The sequence below is a fragment of the Syngnathus acus genome, chromosome 14, assembly GCF_901709675.1.
Source record: "Syngnathus acus chromosome 14, fSynAcu1.2, whole genome shotgun sequence".
Lineage (NCBI taxonomy): Eukaryota > Metazoa > Chordata > Actinopteri > Syngnathiformes > Syngnathidae > Syngnathus > Syngnathus acus.
The window spans coordinates 6186094-6208776 of NC_051099.1; the positions used below are offsets into that span (position 1 = coordinate 6186094).

General features: G+C 45.7%; 2 protein-coding genes across 4 annotated transcripts in view; one reads left to right on the plus strand and one right to left on the minus strand.

Annotated features, from left to right (window-relative positions):
• LOC119133424 (Down syndrome cell adhesion molecule-like protein 1 homolog) overlaps positions 1-16249 on the plus strand; it is a 32404-nt gene extending 16155 nt beyond the window's left edge. Inside the window, exons 6-33 of one of the 3 annotated variants that reach the window (XM_037269244.1) lie at positions 555-830; positions 908-1204; positions 1825-2097; positions 2568-2852; positions 2939-3058; positions 3133-3309; positions 3797-3996; positions 4229-4325; positions 4418-4546; positions 4634-4801; positions 4880-4950; positions 5411-5651; positions 6418-6603; positions 7152-7307; positions 8559-8698; positions 10042-10195; positions 10644-10761; positions 10852-11015; positions 11086-11184; positions 11385-11573; positions 11664-11951; positions 12171-12326; positions 12416-12446; positions 12550-12668; positions 12757-12909; positions 12986-13186; positions 13261-13572; positions 13753-16249. In XM_037269244.1, coding sequence (XP_037125139.1) covers positions 555-830; positions 908-1204; positions 1825-2097; positions 2568-2852; positions 2939-3058; positions 3133-3309; positions 3797-3996; positions 4229-4325; positions 4418-4546; positions 4634-4801; positions 4880-4950; positions 5411-5651; positions 6418-6603; positions 7152-7307; positions 8559-8698; positions 10042-10195; positions 10644-10761; positions 10852-11015; positions 11086-11184; positions 11385-11573; positions 11664-11951; positions 12171-12326; positions 12416-12446; positions 12550-12668; positions 12757-12909; positions 12986-13186; positions 13261-13572; positions 13753-14189 — 5237 coding nt within the window. In that variant the 3' untranslated portion in view covers positions 14190-16249. Of the gene's footprint in view, positions 1-554; positions 831-907; positions 1205-1824; positions 2098-2567; positions 2853-2938; positions 3059-3132; positions 3310-3796; positions 3997-4228; positions 4326-4417; positions 4547-4633; positions 4802-4879; positions 4951-5410; positions 5652-6417; positions 6604-7151; positions 7308-8558; positions 8699-10041; positions 10196-10643; positions 10762-10851; positions 11016-11085; positions 11185-11384; positions 11574-11663; positions 11952-12170; positions 12327-12415; positions 12447-12549; positions 12669-12756; positions 12910-12985; positions 13187-13260; positions 13573-13752 lie in introns of those variants that run through there. The other 2 variants (XM_037269245.1, XM_037269246.1) reach the window with 2 other exon arrangements.
• A 3258-nt stretch (positions 16250-19507) lies between these two features.
• Positions 19508-21939, minus strand: rtn2b (reticulon 2b). Its single transcript, XM_037269937.1, has 7 exons — positions 21781-21939; positions 21391-21598; positions 21127-21265; positions 20971-21040; positions 20745-20791; positions 20597-20655; positions 19508-20523 (listed from the first exon to the last, which is right to left on the minus strand). The coding sequence occupies exons 1-7, from the start codon at positions 21791-21793 to the stop codon at positions 20421-20423; spliced, it is 639 nt and encodes a 212-aa protein (XP_037125832.1). The 5' UTR covers positions 21794-21939; the 3' UTR covers positions 19508-20420.
• Positions 21940-22683: the final 744 nt, after the last annotated feature.

Sequence of the window (22683 nt, forward strand, 5' to 3'; positions counted from 1 at the left end):
ACTGAAGCCATAACACAGCTGCCAGCCCAACTCAGCATCACTGAGGAGGAGGAGGGTGAGCAAGATGGTGGTAGAGAGTAGAGACCAGGGGTCAGAGACAAGATGAGTAGACATCGCACTAGAATGACATGAGCGGCAAAGTAACACCATAATAATCATGTAGGACAGAGAGGTAAAAGTGTCTAAGCGTACGGATAAACAAAAGCCAGACGCCATCCTCTCGCTCGCTGTTCAGCTTTGCCACTGGGCACATCATGGCAGCACACTCTGTGACTCTGACAGGATGGGGTGGGCTGTGTGTGTGTGTGTGTGTTGCTTGGAAGGCACAGCAATGCCCCCTAGCACACACCACCAGCTGCCTTATTGCTCACTGACATTTTGCACACACACACACAAGTGGACATCCATGTGAAGCGATATCTCCAGCTGCTTTTTTAATGAGCGCGTCCGGCCGATTGAGTCACCGCTGCTGATTGTGCTCTGGCTCCTCTGCGGAAGGAATTCTACACTGTATTCGGAATTCTGTGTTACTTTGCGTGACGTCCTTCTTTCAGATCCACTTCGAGTGACCTTATCCCCCAAGAACCTGAAAACCGGAATTAGCAGCACACTCTTCTTCACCTGCACTGTGGAAGGTTCTCCAGAATACACCATCAACTGGTACCGGAACACGGAACCCATCTTCCCCGATCAGCACATCTCCATCCAGGGTCAACACAACGACACACTGCAGATCACTGCGGCGCAAAAGTTCCACTCTGGGGCCTACCAGTGCTTTGCTTCCCGCAAGGGCCACACGTCTCAGGACTTTTCCATCATTCTGCTGGAGGGTATGTTGGAAGGGGACGCCAATGATGATGTCCAGCGTGTCATCAAATCGTTCATAGTTGTCTGTTTTTGTCGTCAGACGGTACCCCACGCATTGTGACGTCCTTCAGCGAGAAGGTGGTGAACCCCGGCGAGCCTTTCTCCCTGGTGTGTGAGGCCAAAGGAGCGCCGCCGCCCTCCATCACCTGGACGCTAGACGACGAACCCGTGGTGCGAGACTCCATCTACAAGACCAGCCAGTACACCCAGTCCGACGGCCTGACCGTGTCCCACGTCAACGTCAGCAACCCGCTCATCCGAAACGGGGGAGTTTATCGTTGCGTCGCACGCAACTCGGCCGGCAGCGCCGAGTACCAAGCGCGCATAAACGTAAGAGGTGCCTGTCTGCTTTTCAATATAAATGCACTCTACACTTCATTCTATACAAATACATTACACCTAGTGAAGAAAATGAAAAAATATGTGTAGACACTGATACCTTGACTTATGGGTGCCCCAACCTTGGGGTTTTTCAATTTCATTTTTTTATTTTATTTATTTATTTTTATTTTTGACCATTTTGGCTCTACATTCTCGCGTCAGCTGTATTTCTTTAAGCACTACAACAGGGTTATAATAATTGTTCAATTTTCATTATAGTAACTATTTATTTCAAAAACGGATCTAATAAATGAGTAAATTGAGTTGCGAGATTGGTCACGGAGAAAATCAAACTTGTAAGTCAAGGTACCACCGTCTGCTCATCAATTTGTGGTATAGATAATAACGAAAACAAATACAAATACCCTCAGTCACTTTTAGCAAAGGGAGCAAAACTAACCTCCCTGTAACCTCTCAACTTACCCCAATCACTCTGTCCATCGACCTTTATCGCTTCACCTTCTGTTTCCATGGCCGTTCCATCTCTCTGCCACGACCTCCCTCACCTCATCGGCCCGTCTTTCCGACCACTGTGTCCGCCCCGCCACCCCCTCCCTCTTTTCCCCGTGTCTCCAGGTCCACCCCGAATCAGACCCATGCGAGACATGACGGCAGTGGCTGGCAGGAACACGTACATTACGTGCCGTGTCATTGGGTACCCTTACTACTCCATTAAGTGGCTGAAGGACGGCATGCAGCTGCCCGATAATCACCGCCAAGTGTTGTTTGACAATGGCACCCTGCGGCTAACGGACGTGCAGAAGGGCGCCGACGAGGGCACCTACCTTTGTAGTGTTCTGATCCAGCCCCAGGTGTCAATCAACCAGACTGTGCATGTTTCTGTTAAAGGTAAGTGGAAGGAATCTGTTCAAGCGGTCAACTTACAACATCTAGGTCACATTATACAGTACTATTGTCCCAAAAAAAACTCGCTACATTTTTTGCAGGCCGTACCAGTTACATATTTTGTGTTTTAGTCGACTTATGGACTCAATTTGACTATGGGAGGGGTAACGATGGTGGCCGGGCAGCTACAGAGGTGTTTATGTGCCTGTGCCTGCGTGTGTCTGATTTAATTAGATGAATAATAATGAAGCCCAGATTAAATCCCCCAGATGTCTCAGCTGTAGTACCGCCGCGCCAACCTCTATTACTATGGCAACGGAACGACTTCCTCCTGCCAATTGGATCCTAACCAGAGTGGCTCTACAGGAGATGGGGGGGTGCAAATGGGGGAGCCCTACTGGCCAATGACCTTCTCTCACCATAGCTGCCACTCTTTCACATCATTTGTCAAGAGTTCCTCTCTCTCCCCCTAGTGCCACCTCTCATCCAGCCCTTCGACATCCCCTCTACCTCAGTGGGGAAGCTCATCTACATAGCCTGCGTGGTGTCATCCGGGGACATGCCCATACGTATCACCTGGCACAAAGACGGCCAGCTCATTGTGCCAGGGCCCACCTCCGGCGTTGCGATCGAGACCAAAGAGTTCATGAGCTCCCTCCAAATTTCCAAGGTGACATTAAAACACAACGGAAACTACACTTGCATCGCCAGCAACGCCGCCGCCACCGTCAGCTGGGAGCGACAGCTGATTGTTACCGGTGAGGCACTAATATATATATATATATACGTATATATAGCTGAAACCGCTGAAACTATAAGTTGAGTCCGACTTTGTGTTTCTCAGTGCCACCGCGTTTTGTGGTGCAACCAAACAACCAGGACTGCATCTACGGCAAAGCTGGAGTTCTCAACTGCTCGGTGGAGGGTTACCCACCTCCAAAAGTCATGTGGAAACACGCTAAAGGTCAAACATAATGACAGCATCTCCGCGCTCAGATAAATAAGAGTCCACGTAAAAAAAGGTGTTATGTCACGCAGGTGTCGGAAACCCCCAGCAGTACCATCCGGTCCCTCTCACCGGTCGCATCCAGATCATGTCCAACGGGTCGCTGCTTATCCGACATGTGCTGGAGGATGACCGCGGGTACTACCTGTGTCAGGCCTCTAACGGAGTGGGCTCAGACATCAGTAAGAGCATGATCCTCACTGTCAAGAGTAAGTGGCAATTATTTTATCTGTTTACTTTTTTTTTTTTAATCTGGTGGGAAATCAACTGGATGCATTTTTTTGCCTCAGGCTAGTACGTATACCGTGGACCAAACTTAATCAAATCCTCCGTCCCTAACTGGGGGTAGATTTACTCTTGAATGATGTGTTCCAATCGCCAGTCATTGTACTGCCCAATGTTTGTGGAAAAGGACTGATGAATTAGTGATGAAAACAAAACCACAAGAACCCCTATAATCAATAATCCATGTCTGAGCGGAGGAGAGAATCGAAGCAGGGGTGTGGAATGAGGCAGGCGCAAAAGATGCAGCCAGCGGGGCTTAAAGCGTGAAATGCAAGAGGAAGGGAAGATATGGAGATGGTTCTACTATTTGTAATCCCTCCTCCATTTCCATTACCTCTTCCCTGCTCCCTTGTCTCATTATGCCATGTAATGCTATTTGTCATACTGACACGGCTCTGCCGTTCTTCTCAGTCCCCGCGATGATCACCAGCCACCCCAACACCACCATGGCCAGGAAGGGCCAGACCAAGGAGCTGAACTGCACAGCTCGAGGCGAGCAGCCCATCATCATCCGTTGGGAAAGAGGCGACACGGTCATCGACGCCGAGAGAAACCCCCGTTATTCCATCACCATCAACAAAAAGGGAGATGAAGTCATCTCCACCCTAAAGGTCAAATATTGAGCGCGATGTACATGACATGTCTGATGTCTTTATGGCCGTGTAGCTGAGGAAGAAGAAGAATTACTTGTGTTATTTAAAATAATTAAAAACATAAATAATTCAGATGGGGACGTAAAAAGTGATTAAATTCTACAAAGACATTTGGGCAACCTTTGTGCTACTTGCTAGTCTATCATTTTGATCTGACATTTGAGCTGGTTATCCTTTTTCTTGCTTACAGCTGAACCCAGCAGACAGAGGAGATTCTGTCTTCTTCTCTTGTCACGCCATAAATTCCTACGGAGAAGGTCGAGGACTCATCCAACTCACTGTGCAAGGTAACGTGTTTCAAACTTGACTCGTATGTTTGGATCAGAGATCCAATGGAGACATCTGATCTTACAAATTCTGTATTCACGTACACTCGCAGAACCGCCAGATCCCCCTGAACTGGAAGTAAGAGAGGTGAAGGATAGAAGTATGAACCTACGCTGGATCCAAAGGTTTGACGGGAATAGCATCATCACAAGCTATGACATTGAGTACAAGAACAAGTCAGGTAGCTAGCCCAAAACCTTCCAGACATGTTTTAATGATCTGTCTCGTTCCAAAAAAACATAAAAATCCCGATCTCTTCACTTGTCAGACTCGTGGGACCACATGTACACAACCAGGAACATCTCACCCACCAACAACCAAGCCAATATTGTCGAGCTGCACCCGGCTTGCGTGTACAGCATCCGCATGTATTCCTACAACAAGATTGGCCGGAGCCTTCCAAGCAAAGAGCTAACAATCAGTACCGAAGAAGCACGTGAGTCTTCTTTCTCGTGTGGAAAAAAGTTTCAGAATTGTGACATTCATAATTTATGCGATGCCTTGCCTTCAATAGCACCTGATGGACCACCAATGGATGTGATCCTGCAACCTATGACATCACAGAGCATTCGGGTCACATGGAGGGTAAATTACTGACAATATCAGAAAATATGTGCCAGTTATGCCAAGGGATTGTTTCAAAGCGCTGACTTAGCATCCAATCCGATTGCTCACCGTATGTCTCTGCTTGGACGATATCTGGGGATTGCTCGACTTTGCAGTGATGTAATAATAATAATGGCAGTGAAATAATATTGCAGATGCGTGTCGTATTTCAGCTCTTGTTAACGTCTTTTCTGGGGCAACGCGTAGTTATTTCGATTCTCGTAGCGTTACTATTGTGTTATTTGTGCGCTCAAGTGCAAATCAGTGGGAAGCACATTACCCTGTAATCATGCTAAACAAACATGCTATATTCAGCCACCGCCCCCAAAAATGCGAAACTAAATATACTGTCATTTTACCTTCCTTGTATGTCCAAGTAAAAAAATAAAATAAACACGTAGATCAGTCCATTTGAACGTTCTCAACACATCTCTTCAAGGCACCGAAGAAGGAGCTGCAGAACGGTGTCATCCGCGGCTATCAGATTGGCTACCGAGAAAACGGCCCAGGCAGCAATGGCCAATACAGCATTGTGGAAATGAAAGCTACCGGTGACAGTGAAGTATACACCCTGGACAACCTCAAGAAGTTTGCCCAGTACGGAGTGGTGGTCCAGGCTTTCAACAGAGCTGGAACGGGGCCTTCTAGTACGGAGATCAATGCAACCACGCTGGAAGACGGTAAGGAAGATGTTTATGATGACAAAATAGTTGCATTAAAGCCACAATGGAACAATAACATAAAAACTGCTAACGTGGATTTGCACACACAGGAACACTAAAAATTTGTAGCACCCCCACCTCCCACCCCACGAGCCTTTCTCCTTTAATTAGCACCCTCGTTAGGCTGGTTGAAGCCGAGGGAGGAACGAGGAACCTTATTATACTCCCTTCTCACCTTCTCTTTGTCATTGTCTCACTGCTTTTTGGTTCAATCTGGGTCAAATATTTTCCTTGGCTTTTATTATTCTCCGATGATTCTCTCATTGGGCCGTACTGCTGCTTTCCTTTTGTGTCGATGCCTTGATGGTGTTTTTGTAATCGCCCAGACAGGTTGGATGGATCTGTCACCTCAAGTGCAATTACGTTGAAGATGAACATCGGCGCTTCTCTCGATTTTATCCTCCGCATCTCGTTCACCCCACCCGACTCATTTGCATTCGAACCCCCTTGAGGTGTAGCTACTTTACTATTGGCTCATATCTCTCCCACCCACTCTCATCACAGAGACCTCTCCTCCATGTTCTTCTCCTCCATTTCTAGAACAAGGAGCCATTGAGAGCTCATTTGACAGATTTATTCCTGCCTGTGGCTTGCAGGGTTGAAGTTCTTCAAATGTCAGCAGACTAGCTCAATCCGTCTGCCCGTTTTAACGATAGCAATGACCCGCGCGGCTGCAGCCCTAAGCTAAAAATTCACCTATTTGCTGTGTGTGTGTGTATCCCAGTACCCAGTGAACCGCCGCAGAACGTACGAGCCATCTCGGTCACGTCAGACGAGGCGGTGATCACGTGGGCGGAGCCTCCACGGCTGACGCTGCACGGTGTGCTGAAAGGCTACCGGGTTGTGTTTTGGTCCCTCTTCCCCGACGGAGGTGGGTGCTGTGGGGGCCGGGCCCAATGGCCAATGCAGAGTAATTATCATCTATATCATTCTAAACTTCACCAAATAGCCCCCCCCCCCCTCACTGTTGATGTCGTTGACGTGTGTGTACCCCATAAAGCACTTCCTCTTTCTTGTTTTTGTTGTTGTTATAGTTAAATATGTTTGTGTGTTAATGCCCTATACTGTATGCTCTATGTGCTTGACGTAGTAGTGTTTATGTTAGTGTGTATTTTAGTGCGGCAATATTTTAGATGCAATTTAAAATTCTAAAATGTGTCAATACTTTTGTTACAATTGTTGTTTTGTACCTGTAGATGTCGTGTGATTTATGTTTGTGTACACTGAACCTCCACTTTTAACTTCTCAACTCACTTCAACATAGCTCCTGTATGTCAAGATGGCGCCAAAGTTTTACTTTTATTGCTTTGGCCTGAAAAGAAAATCAGTAAATAATGCAGAATATTGTTGCAAAAAAAAAAATCATAAAGGCCAAACTATGTGGAGGTTCACTGTCGTGATTAATAAGCAAAATACAGACTGTGTATTGAATTATTTCAATCGTTCAAAAATTCTCAGAGTGGGGAGAGATGCAGAACATCACCACCACACGTGAGCAGGTGGAGCTGCGAGGACTGGAGAAATTCACAAATTACAGTGTTCAAGTGCTAGCGTATACACAAGCTGGCGACGGAGTCCGCAGCAACGTGCTGTACATCCAAACTCGTGAAGATCGTAAGTCCGCACACACACAAGAAATTTACATACATTTATGCTGGGTGTATCTCAAACCCATGACAAAAGCTGCTTGATGCTAGCAAGCTCCATTAGTGGTGCTAATGAGAATTAAGAGGCTTTGGGCTGAGCGAGGCCTGATGGGAGGGGCTGGGTCTTCTTTCTCTCTCCCAGCGTATAGCACACAGGAATCAACCATCATCCCGGGCCTGCATCCGTTCCGTCAGCCTCCTTGCTGTAGGCAGAAGGATTAACTCCTCTTGGATTAGAATGAATTAATTTTGTGCTTACACCATTGGAGGCGGGATTATCTGTAGAGGAAGGGGCATGGGTGGCAAACAAGGGTTGAAGATGGGGAGATATACAGAAACATCATGCGGCTTATTGTGTGTCTTGAAGTCTCCTTGTGTCTTTTTGTGTCACCCCCCCGCCCCTCCCTTATCAGAACAACGGATCACAATGCACCAATCATGTTTCCTGCGCTTCTTATCGCAACACGGCGCCACACAGGGTGGACTGCAGAATTCTCGGCGGATTCTGGGCACCAGATTGGGATTGAACTCACTTCATTTACGACAATGCGCATTCCCATCCTCAGCAAGCTATCCAACGCTTCACCCTTGCCTCGCTTGTAAAAGCTACCCTGTTACATCCCGTCTGAGTAGCGAGTGGCTGAATAGCGGGATCAGAGAGGCCTACGTTTGGGGGGGAAGAAATCGCTGATGGATTTACAGAGGCTTGCAGTGCCTGCCTTTTTTTTCGTAGCCCTGAGATGAGGCCCACTGTCAGACACACCAAATATTTATGTCAGCAGTTGAATAGGTTTGACACCGTGAACCCTGCGCTCTATAGTTTAGGGGACAAAAAAAGCCTCACTCTCACGCTGTCCACTGCTTTTGTGTGTTTACTGTAAAGTGCACATTGCATTTTAAACTCCTCGAGTCTTTGGCTCGATTACTTGCAATCGAGCGTATTAAGCTTTACGTGCAGTGTCAAGCTGAAGTGGCTGACGGAGGATCAGATATTAGTGTCTAATCTGTTTGGAGGCTTGCGAGTTAGGGAGAACTGCTGACCAACGTCTAAATGGACATATGTCACGCCTTGCCGCGTAAAGACACTGCCTGTCCGTCCGGAGCAGCTTAGCAAGGGATAAGACTAAAAAGCTGCAAACAAACCTGATCACCCAACACACTTGTGAATATTTCCATTTGATGCTTGGCCTGCTAACCCCGCCGCCATGTTTTTTTGTAGTTCCCGGTCCACCGGCTGGCATCAAGGCAGTTCCATCCTCTCTGAGCAGCGTGGTGGTGTCCTGGTTGCCTCCCCAGAAACCTAATGGTGTCATCCGCAAGTACACCATTTACTGCTCCAGCCCGGGTTCTGGACAGCCGGTAAGCCAGTCAAAAGAAAATATCAAAACGCGTTTGGGACGATATGAAAAATTTGCAAGCTCGATCGCGGATTGAAACGATGTTCTTAAACGAACCCTCAGAAATGCGGGTGTGTTTGTACGTGTGCCTTTTTTGTCACTCTTTCATTGTGTTTGCGCCGTCGCCTTATTTCCTGCCCTCCCAGATGAACAGATGAGGTTGTCTTGGCAACGTGATGAGACGTAGATATGCAAATGAGGCCGAGAACAAGCTCACACATGCACAGTGCCGCATCACAGAGGCACACAGACATCACATTCAGCCATTTGCTATTTATACCACCCGTGCGTGGCATTTCACTTTTGGTTCTATCACGTGCGCACACGCATCACACCGTGAATTCTGACACCTCTCACTTTGTTGTTATTCAAAACTGATTCTCCATTTCTGTGCACGAGCGCAATGTAAATGAGCACGGGGCTGGGAGACGGGGAAGGAGGGAGGGAGGGCGGCTGAAAGAAAGACACCATTAGAGGTAGGCAGAGACCGAGGGGAAATAGGGGGGGAGTGGGGGGAGAGTGACAGACGGGCGGGGAAGGAGGAGGGAGCAGAGGAGGGTATCAGTCACATCGAGATGAGAGTGCTTTTGTCCGTCTTTTCATTATCTCCCCGTATCACTCCCTGGATCACCACAACACGGCCGCTATTCTGGTGGAATGTTCGCACCCCCTTCGCACACGCGTCCTCCGTCCTCGTGTCCCTCCGCCCTCTCACTGATTTAGACAGCGAGGGAAAGAGGCGAAAGCTAATTCGGAAAGAGCCTAAAGATGAGCAGTGAAGAGATGAGCAGATTAACCAGACACAACAAGAGATTGACTTGAGAGAATGCAGTGGACGTACGGGAGTTTGCCTGCCGGCTGACTCGAGTGTAAAAATCATTTTAAAGATTAAGCCCAAATAGTGGAAATAATTCAAATAGTTCTAATTAAATGATCACTATGGTGTGTATATAAAAAAATATAGACGTATATCAGAAATATCTTGTTGTGAACACTTTTTTAAGGCCGAATGAAGAAATCTAACATGAAATACGATCAAGGTCATTTTTTGAAATTTGTCCCATCATATTAAGAATCTGAATTAGCTTTTATGCTGAATCCACAAATGACAGAATATCGACATTTTTTCAACTGAACAGATTTTGAGAATAACCATAGATGATTAGATTGGTGGGAAAAAAAAAAATAAGAGGCTTTTTATTTGTAAAAGGAGAAGCTATACAGGAAAAAGGGTGAAAAGTATGATTGGCAGAAGTGAACCCAATTAGTCTGCAATCCTCTAACGCAAGACTCTGTCCGTCTCAGGCGCCCAGTGAGTACGAGGCCAACCCAGAAATGCTCTTCTACCACATCACGCACCTGAGCCGAGGCAAACAATACCACATCTGGGCCGCTGCCGTCACCACCGCCGGCCGGGGCAACGTGAGCTCAAAGGTCATAGTGGAGCCGGCCGGGAAAGGTGAGTCACCAAGAAGGCGAGCCTCGTAAAAGGTTACACAAGCCAACGATGGCTATTAAACAGCAACATGATCTCCTGTTCACACATCACTTTCATCACCTGCCCGCCTCCTGGCTCTGCCTGCGCCCTCCGCTATTGATTGACAGCCATAGTATTGATTGAGTGCCAGCTACGTTGTTGTTAATTATGTGGTGATGAACAGGGTCTATCTAGTCCAGAGTAAAACGGCCCTTGGGAACCGAGGTAGCAGGCCAGAATCAATAGAGGGACCATCTATGGCTCGAAGATAGACCGGGGAAAGTACGAGGTCATGCATAAAGGCCTCCCTCTCAGACAAACTGGGCCAGTTGTAAAGCAAACAAAAGATGGGGGAGGGGGTAGGACGCACTATTTGGGTGTATCTGTCAAGCAAACACTTTGTGTGATGTCTTTGTGTCTCGCTTTGTAGTCCCAGCCAAAATCTTGTCCTTTGGGGGAACGGTGACCACGCCCTGGATGAAGGAAGTACGTCTGCCCTGCAAGTCTGTGGGGGAGCCGGCTCCCACCATCAAATGGACCAAAGACAGGTCAGCTCATCCTAGACAACTGTCAGAAGAAACATTTCAATATCGGATGCAGAGAATGACAATAAAACTTGCTAACATCTCATTTGCCAGTGAGGACTCGGCCATTCCGGTGACCGCTGACAGTCAGCGGCAGATCTTCTCCAACGGCACACTCGTGCTGCGTTCAGTCAAAGCAGAAGATTCGGGCTACTACACGTGTACGGCCACCAACACGCTTGGTTTTGACACCATCATTGTCAATCTCGTAGTGCAAGGTAAGCAAAACGTGATCCATATGTTGTTTCTGCTCAGTTGTGAAGTCACCGCTGACGTGTTTCTCTCTAGTTCCTCCAGACCAGCCTCGCCTGACTGTCTCCACCACTTCCACCTCCTCCATCACCCTGGCTTGGATCCCAGGGGACAACGGTGGAAGTTCCATCAGAGGTATGGCAACAACATCTGCATCATGCCGCTGTCACAGATTTTGGAAAACACATTATCATGTCAACAGCTTTTGAAATAACCAGAGGCAATCTAAATGCAAATGACTGCTGCCCCCTGGTGGTCAACAGATATAACCGCGGATTATTTTCCCCACTTTTGTGCCTTCTGCCCTAACTGAAAGCTTTGGTCTGATCGCGTAGGCTTTGTGCTGCAGTATTCAGTGGACAACACAGAAGAGTGGAGGGACGTTTTTATCAGTTCCAGCGAACGTTCCTTCAGATTGGACAATCTACGCTGTGGAACGTGGTACAAGGTCAAGCTGGCAGCAAAGAACAGTGTGGGCTCAGGGCGCATCAGTGAGATTATTGAAGCCAAAACACACGGAAGAGGTGAGGGACCAACCGGTTGTCTGCAATGGAAATTTTAGTTCTCGTCGCGCACCTCCTGATCATCTCAATGGCTGCTCTCGCTTCCCACAGAGCCCGTGTTCAACAAGGACCAGCCGCTGCTCACCCACATCAACTCGACCCACGCAGGCCTCAACCTGCAGGGTTGGACCAGCGGCGGCTGCCCCATCACTGATATGATGCTGGACTTCAGGCCCAAAGGCACATGGGCTTGGCAGAGCCTCAAAGCCAACTCCACCACTCAGCTATTCCTCAGTGAGCTACGGGAGGCAACCTGGTATGAGCTCAAAATGAAGGCCTGCAACAGTGCCGGCTGCGGCAACCAGAGTTCCCAGTTTGCCACCACCGATTACGATGGAAGTAAGCGTAACTCAAAGTCATCATCTGGTTCATCGTGAGCCCCGACAAGTAGCAAAACATACTCACTGGTGCATACTTTGCTAAGTGTACTCGGGTACTTAAGTCAAAGCAAAATAGTCTTGATTGTTTCTCGCCACTTCAAATAGAATGAGAAATTCTCGCACTGCCTTCACAATTTTAAAAAGACAAAGTCTTGATTGCATGTCTTGCCTCCAACAGGTACAATCCCTCCCATCAAATCCGCCCGCGGCGAGGGTGACGATGTGAAAAAGTTGTTTTCCATCGGCTCTCCTGTCATCCTGGTCACCATCGGCGTTGCCCTGCTCTTCATTATCCGCAAGAAGCGTAAAGAGAAAAGACTGAAACGACTTCGAGGTAAGATGAACGTGTTGACGAGAAAAACACGCTGTAAAAAATGACCTGCTGTTATGTCTTCCTCCTTCCTTGTTTTTGCTTATTTCTAGATGCCAAGAGCCTCGCCGAGATGCTCATCAGGTGAGATGAAGATTTTATTTCATTAGTTCTTCATAAGCCAACAGAATCTGCAAAGTACTCGGTCATGAGCAATTATTTTTTTTATTTTTTTTTGTGTGTGCAGTAAGAACAATCGGAGTATTGACACTCCTGTGAAGGGCCCGCCGCAGGGGCCACGGCTCCACATTGACATTCCTCGTGTGCAGCTGCTCATTGAGGACAAGGAAGGCATCAAACAAATCGGTCCGACATCCATCCATTTTGTTTATCAGTCTGTGCAGACTGACTTTTTTTCCGCTCCTAACTTTCTTTCATGATGTGTTTCTCAAAGGAGAGGACAAAGCTGCGGTGCCAGTGACAGACACAGAGTTCAGCCAATCAGTCAACCCGCAAAACTTCTGCACAGGCGTCTCTCTTCACCATCAAGCCCTCATCCAAAATTCCGGACCTTTGATTGACATGTCCGATATCCGACCCGGCACGAGTAAGGCGGACGAAACTCGATGAAGTGTTTAAAACAAAAACCTGTCAGCGTGCATAACGACCGAACCGTGTTTCAGACCCCGTTTCCAGAAAGAGCATCAAATCCGCTCACAGCTCCAGAAATAGATACTCAAGCCAGTGGACGCTCAGCCGACCCAGTCAGAGCCAGTCCACGGCTTCCGCACGAACTCTGACCTCGGACTGGCGGACCATGGGCTCTCACGGGATCACCGCCACTGAGAGCGACAGCTACAGCGCCAGCCTTTCTCAAGACACAGGCGAGACGCGTTAGGACATTTTTAACAGCGCCTCTAAACGCCGCTATTGACCAAATCTTTCTTTGCGTTGACAGATAAGGGGCGTAACAGCATGGTGTCTACGGAGAGCGCCTCGTCCACCTACGAGGAGCTGGCCAGGGCGTACGAGCACGCCAAGCTAGAGGAGCATCTGCAGCACGCCAAGTTCACCATCACGGAGTGCTTCATCTCCGACAGCTCTTCTGACCAAATGACCACAGGCACCAACGACCCGGCCGACAGCATGACCTCGCTGAGCACGCCGTCCGAGCCGGGCATCTGCCGCTTCACCGCCTCGCCGCCCAAACCGCAGGACTACGACCGTGGTAAAAATGTAGCTGTGCCCATTCCTCATCGCGCAAACAAAAGTAAGTTGAGATCCTCTACTCGTGTATTTCAGCAGAATATTCTCCCTTCACTTATGATGAAATTATGTTGAAGTGAATTGAGAAGCTTCATTTAGACAAAAGTAGGGCCATGGAAAAGAATTCTACGTTTGCCTAAGGTCAGAAGAGTCTCCCACCTTAACACCGTGTTGCTTTTCTCAGGTGAATTCTGCAACCTCCCCCTTTACATGAAGACGGATCCCTTCTTCCGCAAGCAAGGGGAGTTGCACGATCCGTGCCCGGCCGTGCCCCCGCGGGAGGCGTCCATCCGCAGCTTGACGCAGCGTGCGTATCACACGCAGGGGCGCCACAAGACTCTAGACTCTGCCAAGCAGCAGGCGCTGACGCTGGGCCACTCGGGACTGGGCAGCTTGGGCGCCAGCTCGGGCACGGCCACCTTGCCCCAGAGGACTCTCACCATGCCCAGCTCCAACGTGGCGGCTACCGCCTCCACGTCCAGCACGAGCAGCAACCCCACCAACAGCAGCAACAAGATGGGAGGCTCCAGAGACTCGCTGCTGGAGAGCAGCTCCTCCGCGCTGGGCCGGCTGCAGAAACAAAGCGCGGGGGCTTACTCCAAGTCCTACACACTGGTTTAGTCCAATCGGTGCCAGCCTCCCCGCTCCCCCCTCAGCCGGGGGCTCAAAGGTCACGTATTTTGTACCCGACTCCAACTGAAGGTCCGCTGCCCTTCCCATAGGTGTCCTCCTAGACGGCTAACTTTGCTTTTGAATCTCCACGAGGGACTCTCAAAAAGAACTACTAACACCAACTAACAGTTACGGCCGGCTGATGCTGGGTTCTGGAGGTTCGCAGCCAAATGTATTGATTATTTGTGTGGAGCAAAAAGATCTGAGTCCATGACGCCGAGGACTACGTGTCTCATACACACACACATGCTGAAGTTGTTTGAATATTACTGACCATTTGGAGGACTTCCAGTTCAGTTTATTATTCTTATGCTATCGTTTACCCTTTGTATGTTTCTCTAATAATGATTGGCAATTGTCCTCTAAAAGAAGATATAACACTTTATATAGCGCATTTTACTTCTCCATTATCTCAACATGTATCGCGCTCTGAGAGTATATTGTCAAGTCAGGTCGACCCAAATGAACCATTTGCTCTTACCCCGCATTGCAAATAGAGAATGTTTGCTATTTAAAAAGATTTAACATATTTTTTCTATATAGGTATATTGACATCTCATTGAAAAGATGATAAAACATAAATTCTATGTACTACGGCTGTGTAGTATTATTTACAGAAGTCAGTTATATATACCAGACAGTCAAATTTAAGAAGAATGAGACAATCGCTCAATCATGAAAAAAAAATTAATACATTTAATAAAGTTTGAGTACAGAAAGAATTAAAGTTAAGTATGAATGTGCTGAATGAATATGAAATAATGGTGTCAATAAGAGGAAATGGGAAAAGCAAAATATACTCATTGTTTAATATTATTATTGTTGTATTGGGTGACTGGATGATTGGCACTCCAGTTGAAGTCAGTCTTTGCATTTTATGCGCATTTCATGAATAAAATCACTCCCGAACTTCAGCCCAGTGTCTGTAACCAGCAGCTACTGCTGTCGTCATGGCAACCAAGCTCCCCATTAAGCCTAGTAGAAGGAATCTCAGTAATGATGTGAACGAGATAAAATATTCTAACGTTGGAAAATGTTTGTCAGTCAAGTTAGCAAATCATCAGTCTATGAATATCCTTCTTGATGTCCCGTCTGAGGTACTGTAAACGTTCCACAAATGTGTACATTCACACAAGAAGCTACTGGAATGTCCCTCTGAAGCATCTCCGTGATAGCTTTATATTTTATTTTCTATGTTTGTGTCAAGGAGAGTTGATTTGTTGTTTTGTCTGAGTTTGTTTGGGCTTTCATGAAAATGTCGATTCTAAAGTCATGTACGTGGCCTGTCCGCCAAAACAAATCAGGGACTCGTAGCTCTTTTGGTCACGCAAACTGCTATTACAATATGTACATAAAAAGTGGAGTGGGGTGTGAATGTCGGAGTAATGCATTCCCCTTTGACACCCCCCCCCCCCCAACCCCCACATGGATGAAATCAAGTTAAAATATCCTTACCCCACAACCATATTAGATGCAGCATCTGCTACCTTTGTCAGTGTTGTTTATAGATGAAGTCTTGTACATAAAACACAGTTTTGTATGAAGAGCTATTTTCGTCAGAATGGTTAAGGGGACATGTCACGGTTGAATCCTCCAGTTTCAAGAATTGAAATAAGAGTCAAACATATGGTATATTACTTCTGAATGGGCAAAACATTTTTCTTTCCCCTTCATGTTTTGATACTAATTTGTCAATTTTTTAATTCTTTTTTTAAGGTCTTTGATGTTGTCATTTGTCCCATTTTTTAAAATCATCATTTTGTATTTTGTTGATCCTCTAAAAAGAAGTCATTGCATGCTTGCTAAAAGGGAAACATTTGAAGGAACATATGTATGAAAATCAAAAATGTCCCAAAAAAAAAAAGAAATCTTGAGGGTATCCCAAACATTTGTTTGAGTTGCTTGTTACAGCAATTGCTTGTGTTCAAAAGTACATTTTCTATGAAAAGAACGCAAAAACTAAAAAGATCATTCTAACACCTTGTGCAATAAAGCTATCTTTCATACGTCATGGTTTCTGTGCCGTTACTGATCTTATGAACTGTTCACAATCATTTCATTTATGACGTCATCAAAAACCTTTCTGGATGTGAAAAGTTCAATGTGCATCAATACAATAGAAAACATCACATTTTGAACACATGGCCCAAGACATGCTCAGAAGGGGTAGTATTAATACTACTACTAATTAGGTTAGTACTAAGTTAGGGTGACCAGATTTGGGTTGCTGAAAAAGAGGACACCTTCTCATATTTCCGAGGACGGGTCCGGAGAGATTTTCTTTTTAATGACAACGTGTCTGTAAATCAATTGCATTTATTGGTGAATAATACAGAACAACAAGGCAACAACAAGGCAAAATATTTTGCTTTATTTCAGATTAGGCTAAGGATAGAGCAGGGGTGTCGAACTCCAGTCCTCGGGGGCCGCGTTCCAACATGTTTTCCCTCGTTAAGTGCACCTGTGTGAAAAGTTGGGCTCCTGCAGAAGGTGAAAATGAACCGATCTTTTCACGCAGGTGTGTTTAACGAGGGTAACTTGGAAAACATATTGGAACGCGGCCCCCGAGGACTGGAGTTCGACACTCCTGGGTTAAAGTGTTAACACAAAATCAAAGAGCACATGAGCAGTTTAAGTTTACAAGGGATGCCCCCTCCATTGCTACACTCGATGTTTTTGTCATGACTACCAAAAAAACAATTTGAAAATTTCCCGTGGAGATGGCCGATTGATATAAAACTTGGTTTGGTGATCAGGAGACACGGGTTCGATACCCGAACTATGCTTTATTTAACACGGTTCTCCTTAACAAAAGGCAAAAGCTTTATCAACCACACTATTGAGAACATACGTGTATAAGTTCCGTTGTCCTATATATTCTGCACTTTATTCACCACGTGAAATAGGCAAAACTACTTTGAAATATTTGCTTGTGGTCCAGGCGACCCGGGTTCCGCTCTAAGCTGTATTTAGAAGATTTAACAGTCATTCGTGAGGTTCGAACACGAGTCTCCTGAACTAAAGGCAAAACATTTAGCACCTCGGCCACTCATCATAGTAGGGAACTGATCCGAATGATTGTATTTATTCATTACTTTGGATTCCAGCCTTGAACTCCAGTCCTCGGGGGCCGCGTTCCAACATGTTCCCAAGATTCCCTCGTTAAGTGCACCCAGAGGCGTAGCCAAGCCGGGGCGAGCCGGGGCGGCGCCCCGGTTAGGACTCCCTGCGCCCCGGTTGAAAAAAATCAAGCTTTTTCGATTCTTCATTTTCATGCCGTTTTTTTCTTTCGGTCTTGCGCAAATGTGCTTGCGCTATTCTATGTGCGCGATGTTATCCATTCACCGTTTGCCTCCCGGACCCGGATGTTGTTTTAGCGATCAGCGAACGGCGTGGGTGATGTTCGATTTTTTTTCCTGTGGGCGTGCGCCCCTACTGGAAAAATTCCTGGCTACGCCTCTGAGTGCACCTGTGTGAAAAGTTAGGCTCCTGCAGAACGTGAAAATGAACCGATCTTTTCACGCAGGTGTGTTTAACGAGGGTAACTTGGAAAACATATTGGAACGCGGCCCCCGAGGACTGGAGTTCGACACTTCTGGGTCAGTGTTAACACAAAATCAAAGAGCGCATGAGCAGTTTAAGCTTACCACTTCAGAAGGGTTGCCCCCTCCATTCTGCTACACTAGATGTTTTTGTCATAACTACAAAAAAGATTTTTCGAAAATTTCCCGTGGAGAAACACCACACACCACTGTACATTTAAACACACCACTGCAGTATTCTTACCTTTACTTGTAAATGAAGTCCATTCTCCTGTCCTTCTGGACGAAGATCTCGATGACAGGGAAAGCAATAAAGTCGATTTTTGGCAGCACAACCACAAAGCCAGTCTTTTTTAGAATACCAATCCTTTTGAAACGAACGTGTTGGAGTCCGTCCCGGGAGGCCCGTAGTTTGAATTAATCCTCGCAAATCTGGCGTTGGTCTTCCCTTACTTATGGTTTCTTGCTTTGACTGAAAGTCAAGTTTTAAAAAATGTATATCCTCCATTGTCAGGGAAAACAAAGCCAAATAGCAACGCGTTAGCACCGAATGTTGTTGTTTTTCTTTTCTTTTTCTTCTTCTTAATTTACTCTCGCATTTACTCGTGACGTGAACTATTAGCCGGAGGCTCACTATCGCCCCATCTTCGCGGCAAAGGTACTGGCTGCCTCAAGGCTCGTATTTTCACCCGCTGACTGCAAGCAAGCACGCGCCGTTTGCACGCGCTCAGTACAGTGTGTGAGTGGTGCACACTCTCACACGCACGCCCTGAGCGGCACAACCTGTCACTGCCGCAGCCTCCATGATTCTCGTCTCCCGTTGTTATTTGAACAAGAAATACAGCTATTTTGACTATGAAAATGATCCAAATGTATAGGAAACACACCAAAATTGCATTAAAAGCATAGACCACAGGACAGATATTATATTATGTTTTATTATATTCTTCATTTTTTATCAACTTATGGTGACAGCTGAGGAAACCATGTTGAGCCCTTTACTGCCCCTGGTGGCAAGGTGAGGCACTGCCTCACCTGCCTCCTATGAGTGCACGTGCCTGGTTTGTATTTATTCATTACTTTGGATTCCAGCTTTGACGTTTGATAAATACATCAGTGGACGAGTGATTGTAAGGTGCACTGATAGTCGAACGGATTGCGACATAATCATCAGTGTGACCTCCTGGGTTTGAGTTCAGCATTGACTCCCCCGTCGACATTTACCAATCTCGTCTGCACATGATCATTTCCACCAATGTAAGAACTTGTTTTCTCCGAGCTTCTGTTAGGTTTTTTTTTCTTCCTTTTTTTTAATGACATCACCTGAACCCAAAATGGCAGCATTCCTGCTTTAATATATCCATATACTATACCAGTCTTTGGAAGCATGAATTGATTCATGAGACGTTTGCAGGTCTACCCTACTTTGAAACCCTAACCCGACCTAGTTTGAAACCCTAGCCATAGCTTTAAACCCATGTTTGCTTTAAACCATCCTTTGAAACCGTAACTCCACTAAAGATGAAGACTTGCTCGTGGAATCGGGAACATTGGGAACTGTCGTCCTCTTCTGGTCAAAATGAGAAATGCTGCCAGAATCCAAAACGAATACACGAGTCGTTTTTTGATTTGTGTCATGCACTTTTCATCATCACGCGACAGGACAGCAATTTTTTTTTTTATCACCGATGTAATTCTACAGCAGAAATTTAAATTGGAATCCAGTTGATACTTTTCGTTGCTTTTTATTTCAGTAATTAGGACAACAGCCAAGAATAAAAGATAAAAAGAGTAACGTACGTGTTTTCAAAGTTGATGCTTCATAAATGACTTGTATAAAAAGGGTCTGTGCTGTACTCAACACAAAAAGATTCCTGACATTTTGGCTGATGCAGCAGAGATGGTTTGGCATTTTTCTGTGAAATGTAGTGTGTGTGAAGTTTATAATTGTATTACATTTCACAGCCGCTATGAAATAACAAACAGACAGATACCTTTGCGTAAGTGTTGAGACACCTCATTTTGATACTTTGTGGAAGAACATAATACATTGCATGTCAGGGTTAACATCGGTGACCTCACAAATGTTCTCCTTCATGCATGGACAAAGACTCCATAAAACACACTAACATTTTGCAGAAAGTATTCCCAGAAGAGTGAAATTTTGTTATAGCAGTAAAAAAAAAAAAGAGCGTGAGAGAGCAAGACTATTTTTTTTCATTGTCTCTTGTAAGAATAACAGCGCAATCCTTTTTTTTCATTAGCTCATTAAGACATTTGAGTTTGTCGGCAGGTGAGGTTTATCAAAGTTCGATTCGACTACCGTAATAAATTCTGAAAAAGCCACAAAACTTCATTTTGCCTCTTAACAGGAACACAGTGCTTGTGCTAATATAAAAATAGACCTTTCGCCACAAAAAAAAAACTGTGATCTTATGTGTGTGCTGTCTCTGACTGAAGCAGTTTGCCCACACAAAGTATCTTGTTGAAATAAAATTCTCTCCTCACACATGTCCTCCTAAAGAATAGCAGCTTTGTTTCAGCTGTCAGCATCGATTAGAAAAACCATGGTGGACTCATGGAGGATGCGACACCACCACTGTCATTTTGACACATTTAAACATCTGGCGTGTGTTTGTTACTTTGCCTTCACTTTCTGTTTGGAGGATGGCGTAGGGGCAGGTTTGGAGGCGGCGGCTTGTGCGCGAGCCGATTGGACTGTATCGTGCACCCAGAGGCACCTGACACAAGACACATGATATTAGTATGTTGTAAGGAGGGATAGACAATTAATTTTGCGACAATATTACTTACCAGGTATTGATTTTCTTCTCAAAAGCTTTGCAAAATCTGACAATCTTCCTTATCCTCACCTGGCATAATATTAGGTGGATCTATTTAAAATATTTCTACAACAAAGACGAGTATATATCCAATAAGATACATATGTTCTAAATCTTACCTGCTGTTTTTTGTAGAGCAGAGGAAAGGAAAAAAGAACAATGACAGCTGCAACACACACAAAAAAAATAATACGTAAGATGTGACTACCAAGATTCCACGGAAAGCCTTAAGCAAACTGGTCGTGGTTTTGATGAGAAGCTTTTTGTTTTCTTTTTCTTCAAATTGAGGTGTTTTCATGTTATTGGTTGGTATTGATTCAAAAAATATCTATTTTCTGAACTCACCAGTTATGACCAGAGTCAGCCCAGCGGTGAGAACGCCGACATAAGTTAGCAGATACAGCAGCAACACAAACTGGGAAAAACAAAAACACGGCAAAACTGTAATTGATAAAGCGCTAAGTGTTTTGTGTGTTTTGTAATATTTTCGTATTTTCTCACCTTAAGTGAGTCAATCACGTTGTCAATGAAAAGAAGACGTTTAAGCTCTGTGACAGCGAATGCAATTAACAGCACCACCTCCTCCACCAGCATCACCGTCTCCTTGTCTGTCAAAGAGCTGTCATAGTCCAGATATGACCTGGAAATACATTTACAAACATCATGATTTTAAAGATAAACAAAAATACATGTCAATATTTTTTTTAAAAAGTGAACTTGATGCTTTCCTCTAACTTGACAGCCAATCAAAGCAATGTGACTCACTGAAAAGGGTGCAGGCCGGGATTCCAGCGCAGCAGCTCCAGCAGTTTGTAGTAGAGGCGCAGGGGGAAGGTGACGCACATGACACCCAAACAAATGTGAGAGAGTAGAGTGATGGCGCTCAGCTGGAACAGGCTAGCCAGACACACCACCAAGCCGGTGAACACCACACCGGTCCTGCTCGTGCTCCTCCAGTAGACCAGGTCTATCACTACGCAAACATTCGGAAATTTTGAACCGCATTCAATAAAGCACACACTCAATAAAATGCAACTGGAGCATTCTAAAGTGACGTAATAAATCAGCTTGCATTTCCTCGCGCACATGCCAGCCCGACTGACTGACAGCGTGAGCGCTCTTAACTTCAAAGTGTGTCACCATTTGTTTCCTTACGTTTGCTGGCCATTTCAGCGGAGGTCCTGCTCACTCTCCACTCTTTCCTTCTTGTTGGCTGTCCACCGCCGCAGGCTTTTTTTGGCTACCCCCGCTTTGTCAGCAATATAAGGACGCTGTGGCCTAATTTTATCTCGTATTGGATGGCCCCACTTTGGATATACACACGCACACACAAATTGGCAACTTGAGACATCAGCATGTACTCATCCCTCAGCTTTCAGACACTCCTGTGCCCCCGGGCTAGTTGGTGGCCTACTGAAGGCCGTCGCAGACAACATTCATCTGAAGCAACTCAAATTTGTTCATAATACAAACTGTCGCTGTCAAGATTGTCTGCATGCCAACTGCGCCAAGTAAAACTGGATGCATGCAACTTGATATGGTTTGAACTAGGAATTACAATCCCCTGTTAAATAACTGGGAAATGTTTGTTGCAAGACTGAACATCACTACATAACAGTCCCGTGAAAATACGCCCACTAGTGGCTGTGAACTAGTCGTCACATCCTTCAAACTCATCACTTAAAATGATCTCCAGTCCAGAATATAGCGCTTGAAATGAATTCATACGACGAATGAAATACATTTAATAGAATATCTAATAACAGGAATAAGACATTTACATATTTATGGGATCATCATAGGATAGTAAAAAGTTGTGTAACGATCCATCAATTCCTCCACTTTTTCGCAGGGATGTAAGTGACGGACAAGATTCACACTCACATTTCACACTATCACTAAGTGGGAACGCCATCCATGCTGTTCGCATGAAAACCTCGCCTTTTTCCCTTTTTGAGTTTTTCCTTTCCTCTCTCACTCAAGCACACTGCCGCCCCATAATCCACCATGCCGTGAGCCTCTAATCCAACCTGATCAAAGGTTGGCTTTATCACAAAG

Excerpts from the sequence above, each read along its gene's own strand:
- rtn2b (XM_037269937.1), bottom strand. Across the intron at positions 20,792-20,970 it reads GCTGACTCTGGTCATAACTG|CTGTCATTGTTCTTTTTTCC; the intron begins GTGAGTTCAGAA and ends TGTGTGTTGCAG. Across the intron at positions 20,524-20,596 it reads GAGAAGAAAATCAATACCTG|GTGCCTCTGGGTGCACGATA; the intron begins GTAAGTAATATT and ends GTCTTGTGTCAG.